At 27.9% G+C, this 6,216-nt stretch overlaps 1 protein-coding gene across 1 annotated transcript; it reads right to left on the reverse strand.

Moving 5' to 3' along the window:
• Positions 1–368: 368 nt before the first annotated feature.
• On the reverse strand, positions 369–803 carry LOC139427271 (histone-lysine N-methyltransferase SETMAR-like). Its single transcript, XM_071188330.1, has one exon. The coding sequence runs from the start codon at positions 801–803 to the stop codon at positions 369–371; it is 435 nt and encodes a 144-aa protein (XP_071044431.1).
• Between the last annotated feature and the right edge of the window lie 5,413 nt (positions 804–6,216).

Here is a 6,216-nt window from a genome sequence, read left to right on the forward strand (position 1 = left end):
GAAGGTGCCATGTCTGGCTGTATGGTGGATGTTGCATCAAATCCCACTCCAGTGTGTAGAGGGTCCAGCCGGTCATTGCACTGACATGTGGCCGGGCGTTATCTTGATGAGAGAGAACCACCTTCCTTCTGAACTCGTTTTTTTCGTTTTTCGTGACTGGCATTGCTAACTTTGAATAGCATATTGCTGTATATTGTACTGTTGATAGCCTTCCCGCTTTTCAGGTACTCCTTGTAGATAATTCCACGACAATCCCACCAGATACAGAGAAGGACCTTCTTGTTAGTTAGCGTTCGTCTTGCAACCGAACCTGCTGATTCCCCGGGTGCTGACCACCCTCCTTTGCGGTTAGTATTGTTGTAGTATACCTATTTTTCATCACAGGACACAATTCTGTCCAGAATGTTCTCTTTCCTTTGATCTCTGAGTAGAACCAAACAGGCCGCTTTTCTTTTGCTCTTGTCTTCAGCAGTCAATTCGTGAGGCACCCAGCGGTTAAACTTAAATGTTAAATTTATGCGTTTGAGGGCATTTACTATTGTTTTTTGGCAAACGTCAAGCTCTAACGCAATGGTTCGTGTTGAAACATTTCTGTCTTGATCAATAATTTGCTTTAATTGGTCACAATCAATCTCAATAGGGCGGCCAGAACGTGGTTCATCTTCAATGTTGAAATTTCCACTATTAAACTTTCGAAACCAAACTTTTACTGTATCATAAGAAACAGTATTGAAACCTAAACTTTCACACATTTTCTTGTGGCATTCAGTTACACTGAGTTTATTTCGGAACTCATAGTACATAATCGTTCTGATCTGCTTACGTGATAGCTCCATTTCAAACACTTTTTTGGTGCACAAGATGATAAAGTTTTGACAAACAAATTACACAGTTGTGTAGTTCCAACTTTCAGCTTTAAAATGCAAAAGCCCATTTTAGAAAAGGTTAACTACCACGGAAATGACTGCTGCTGGCACGGAGGTACCTCCCCTTGGCGGAAAACTTTTTACTCAACCCGATACATTTCAGTTTAAAACATACTATTTCGCACTGTATCTTTTCATATATATTCCTATATATATATACATCCCTATTCCTTTCTCCCTATTCATTTGTATGGTGTATACATACTATTTTGTACGATAACAAGCAATAATAAAAAATTCTGTTTACGGACACAAAATATTACATACGACAAATTTCTACTGTTATAGCGGCAGCTTTTTCGCTACCAACACTTTAAAGAAAATTAGTCTTATATGTGCTTAGTTCAAAACTGTTTAGATAATTTGTGTACTGGTTACTATTATCGAGAGTTGTATAAGAGTTTGTACTATTTGTATAAATTCAACAACATTGGTGTCTTTATGTCTTATTGTATTTTAAAAGTAATTGTTCTGCAAAACTGTAATTCATTCATTTGAATAAATATCCAAAAGCAGAGATCGTATAATCTCAAATACAAAAAGCGCTTCAAAATGCGAAATAAATAAATTAATAAATCTACAGAAATACTGTATAAATTTATAAAATTCATGAACTTGAAAAAATTTTGTAAAAAACCAATTCTAATTTAAATAAACAAATTCAATAAGAACTGGAATTAGGAGTGGATTTTATAGTTAAATTATATAAAATAATTTTGCTTTTACTAATTCTCTGAAATTACCCAACTATAGACAGTAGCCCTTTTCTGAAATTAAATAATTAAAAACTATGCTTTAGCTAACATATTTGAATAATATTTTTTTTTTGTTTTATCAATGTTTCTATTATATTATTTCATTATTTTTTTCATCGCATACTTCATATTAATTACATATTTTATTTATGAAATCCATAGATGAAAATATGTTTTTGAACGTATGTCTAGATATCTTTTTTGTATCTCACATCTGGCAACGGAAACATTGTTTGGGATAAAAGAGTAAAAAAAGAGATAATGGGTCAAAAACAAGCAATCCATGAGTTGATAAAAGACGAAGGAGGCTGAATTTTTCTCCTCCTACTTTGGACACAACATCTGTGAAATCAGTGAAGCTTTACTCTTCTGCAGATTCTGCTTCAGTGGAGAAAAACATTCTCTATGACAAGATAGTCCATTTTTTGTTCTTTTCCGACAAGGGAAATTATTTTCTCAGTAAAAGAATCTTTACGGATCACACAGCATCAAGAGACAACTTTGCTAGTTGAGTTCGAAAAGAATCGAATGGGAAAACAGTTCTACCGACTGGCAACAAGAACAAACTAATCCTAAGTTGAAAAGGATTGGATTTAGAAAGGCTACAAGGCTTTAGTTAATATTGAATGGTCACTTTTAAAAGCTGACTCAACTGAAATATGTGAAATATTTTATTATGAAAAAAGTAGAACTTACTGAAATATGACAATTTTAAATTTCAATTACAGTTCATACTTTTCAAAGAACAGAACATCTTGTAGATGAAAAAGGATAATTGTTGGTATTTAGCAGCGTGACTTTCAATTTATAGAGTTGCAAGTATTTTTTATTTGAATTACGCTATTCTTTCTTTTTAATATTATATTGAACATAATGGTTGCATTTTTTAATAAACAGAAGAAGTTCTTATTTTAAATTACTCAGATATTGATGAAAGAAAAATTAAAACGCCTGCATTGCAATTAAAATGTAATAGTATACTCACGAATATGTAACTTCATAATATTTTTTTTATTTTACATACGATGGTTTTTATTAATTTTTCTATTTGTGGCAATTATGTTTTGATTGTTATTTTGGGAAAGAAAATATTATTATGAAGCATTTTGTACTTAAAATTTGATTAATAATCTTCATTTATTAATAATTTTATTAATAATTTTAATTAATAATTTTTACCAATGCATATTTTTTCTTTAATAACTTTCAACTTTTTAATTATATTTTTAAAATAATTTTTATAATATTTTCATTTTAAACTTTTTAATTTTCTTTGCATGAAATACTTCTACAATTAACCAATATAATATTTTTTATAATATATTAGCTAATATATTATTTTTTAATTCAGTAAAGGAAATGCATTTTGATAAGAAAATTATTTGATCAAGTACATCTTTTATTGTGAAAAATTACTATGTAAGTAACTGTCTCATTTATAATTTTTTTTTCCACAATGTAATATAGAAATATAAGAAGCTCTAATTAAAGAATCCGATAGGCTTAAGTAAATCTTGAGTTTCCTTACTTTCTTATGAAATTTCATTAATTTAAGAAGAAAAATTAATAATAGCTAAGCAATAATTATTTTTAATTGTTTTCATACCATTGCTATGAAAACTAGTACTAGTAATTATAGAATTCTAACTTTTGAATAGTTAATTAAGTTTAGACGTTGAAAGTTAAGATGATTTTTTTTTAATGTAGATAATCAAATTTAAGGAATAGCAAGAGCCTTTAAACTGGAAATTTTTTTATGTTAATGTAAAATCCTTTTTATAATAATAAAAAGATAACTGTTTGATAAGAAACCTTTTCCTGAAAGAAGCATTTTAATAGGAGCCATTCAAATATTGCGTTAGTATGTTTTTGGCATATTTTAACCTATTAGCTAAACTGCTAATTCCCTCTATCTCCCTGTCAAGAAGAAAAAAATAGACAAATCACAACTTTTCTTTTTATACTTATGTAAGAAATCTTCGTAAACATGGTTTCTTGATTTTCGCTTTAGTTTTGAATTTTACAGTAGAAAAAACTAAATTAAATTAAAGCAAAGAGAATTTCGAAGAAAATTTTTTTTTTTTATTGTGTGGTCAAATTCTAGAAAAACTGAAACTTATTGAAAAGAATTTTAACACATTTTTCTTTCAAAAAATTTACCTTATATTTTGAATTTGAGGTTTTTTCCAGAGTAATTTTTTTCCAAATAATTTTGTTTAATTTTCTGCATTTAAAAAAAATTTAACTGAGAGAATTTTAGTGCTTTACTTAAGTATTTATCCTACCTTTCCTCCCCTTGTAAGCAAAAATAAGTAAATCACCAATTTCGTCCCTATTATATGCCTTTGTTATATTTGATCGGTCCCTTAATCTGTAACTTTTTTTAAAAAAATTCAAATACTTTTCACTTTTTTTTTACAAGACCAATTTGTTTTGTAAAACTGTCTACAACTTGAAATTAAAGATATTTTATCTTCGACAGATTTTATTAGATGGAATACAATAAACAACTCTTCTCTTTTCTTAAATTAATATTAAGTTAGGAATTTATTTCACCTAAACTTATAAAGCCTTCTTATCTTTCAAAAAAATGTAAAAGTATAACCTGTAGTTTTTTCTTAAATTAAAAAATTTTTCTTTCTTAGAAGAAAGCTTGCATGTTTGAAAAGAATTGTAAAAAGAAGCAAAACTGTATTGTATGTATGAATTATTAAAAACACTTGTGTTGAAAATAAGCTTTTTCATTTCTTACCACTAGTTAAATTTATTTTAAAACTCAAAATTCTTTTGACAAAAATACTTTTTTTATTTATTAAATATCGGCAGATGCACAGTAAGAACTTCTGTAATAATTAAATGAGTTGAAGATTTAAAGAGGGGCTTATGTCCTTAATGGGTGATTTCGAGAAAATAGCGATTTTCAATTGGTGCTCTGAGAAAAAAAGTATGATCAGAACTACCAGAATAAGGCAAAAATTACCATGTTTCTAGCCTGATGAGAACACCAAAAAGCTCAATATTTTTCACTAATGTGCTTTGATAATGATTTTGATAAAATTAACAATGAAATGGGATTTTATAATGTGTGATAAAATTTGGTGACAGCTATAACATTTATAATTTTATCATGGTATTAAGCACATAAAACCCTGGCATAAAAACCCTTTATTTGGTAGGACTTAGTTTTAAGTCTTGTATTTTGTAATTAATGTGTATTAATAAGAGTTATAACTTTGAAAACCAGAATTTCCGGTAAAGCGTTGACATTTGTACGGAAAAAGTACCAAATTAATTGTTTTATATTCTCTATATCTAGTTTTATTTACCGTTTTTTCTTTTGCTAAAATTGTCATTACCATACCGTACGGTAATTTTGCTAGAATTTTTTTCTCTCCCTGTGCAGAGATCGTTTCTATTTTATTGGCAGTAGAAATGTTTAGGCCACCGATCTACTTTTTTGCTAAAGCAGTCATTCTCATTTATTTTCCCAATGTCATTTAAATCCCAAATTTACGGAAAAATCATTACCCTTAAAAGAGTGAAGTCATTGAGTATTTGTTTGGCTAATATCTAAGAAACTTGGATAATGTTTTGCCACAAACTTCATTAAAAAGCTGTAGTAGAAGGCGGGATACAACTGTTTGATAGAACATCTAAATAGAATAAATATCCTATCATAAAACGTATGTAAAATGAGAATCATGAAAACTAAATATATCAAACAATATTAGAGTCAGAACAATATTAGAATGATTGAACTTATAAGAACTTTCTGTGATCGAAATCTACTCCTCCTTCTTTCTGGTCTGTTTTTTAATGTATATTATTCTTGCTTGTTAATGTTTATCTGTATGTTTGTTAGTATATATTTTACTTGCTTGTTGATGCTTAAATTACTTGTTTTTAAGTATTTATCTGTTTTTTTAGTTCATTTATCCCTGTTCTTTTTTGAAGAATCAAGCTGCCAGATTTATATGGATTTATGTTCTAGGTAGCCAACATTTGCAACATCATTTAAGATGCCTAAATTCAATTGTCTTACGTCTATATCACCAACTTGAATGTTAAACTAGTAATTCTGTAAAGGTGCATAGTGTAGCAATAAGGTTTTTAATTGCCTTGATGTTCATTTTAGAAAATTTATATTATTTTGAAATGTATATAGCATTTTATTTGCAGTTATGTTTTCATTTTGTTAACCTTAATATTTCTTCCTAAGTAACATTTTAGTAATTTTATCTCTTGTATCCTTAAGTAGAAACAGTTTTGTATGTATTTTTTAAATTGTTATATTTTTACTAAGCATTAATTAAAAAATTAATTGAATTATTTTGAAGCATTAATTAAAAATCGCATTCCTTACTTTTAAAATTTATAAAATTGTTTTAAAAGAATCAGGTTAAAAAAGAAAAGATGCTCGTAAAACATTTTAGTCGTATATTGCGGGTAATACTTTTGAGTGATAAATTTTATTCGAAAATATCTATGAAAATTAAATTATTTAAAACTAATGTAAATATTAAACTAAAGACATC

Source organism: Parasteatoda tepidariorum, chromosome X2 (genome assembly GCF_043381705.1).
Source record: "Parasteatoda tepidariorum isolate YZ-2023 chromosome X2, CAS_Ptep_4.0, whole genome shotgun sequence".
NCBI classification, from domain to species: domain Eukaryota; kingdom Metazoa; phylum Arthropoda; class Arachnida; order Araneae; family Theridiidae; genus Parasteatoda; species Parasteatoda tepidariorum.

Coding starts and splice junctions, on each gene's coding strand:
- LOC139427271 (XM_071188330.1), bottom strand. CDS start 803: ATGTACTATGAGTTCCGAAATAAACTCAGTGTAACTGAATGCCACAAG.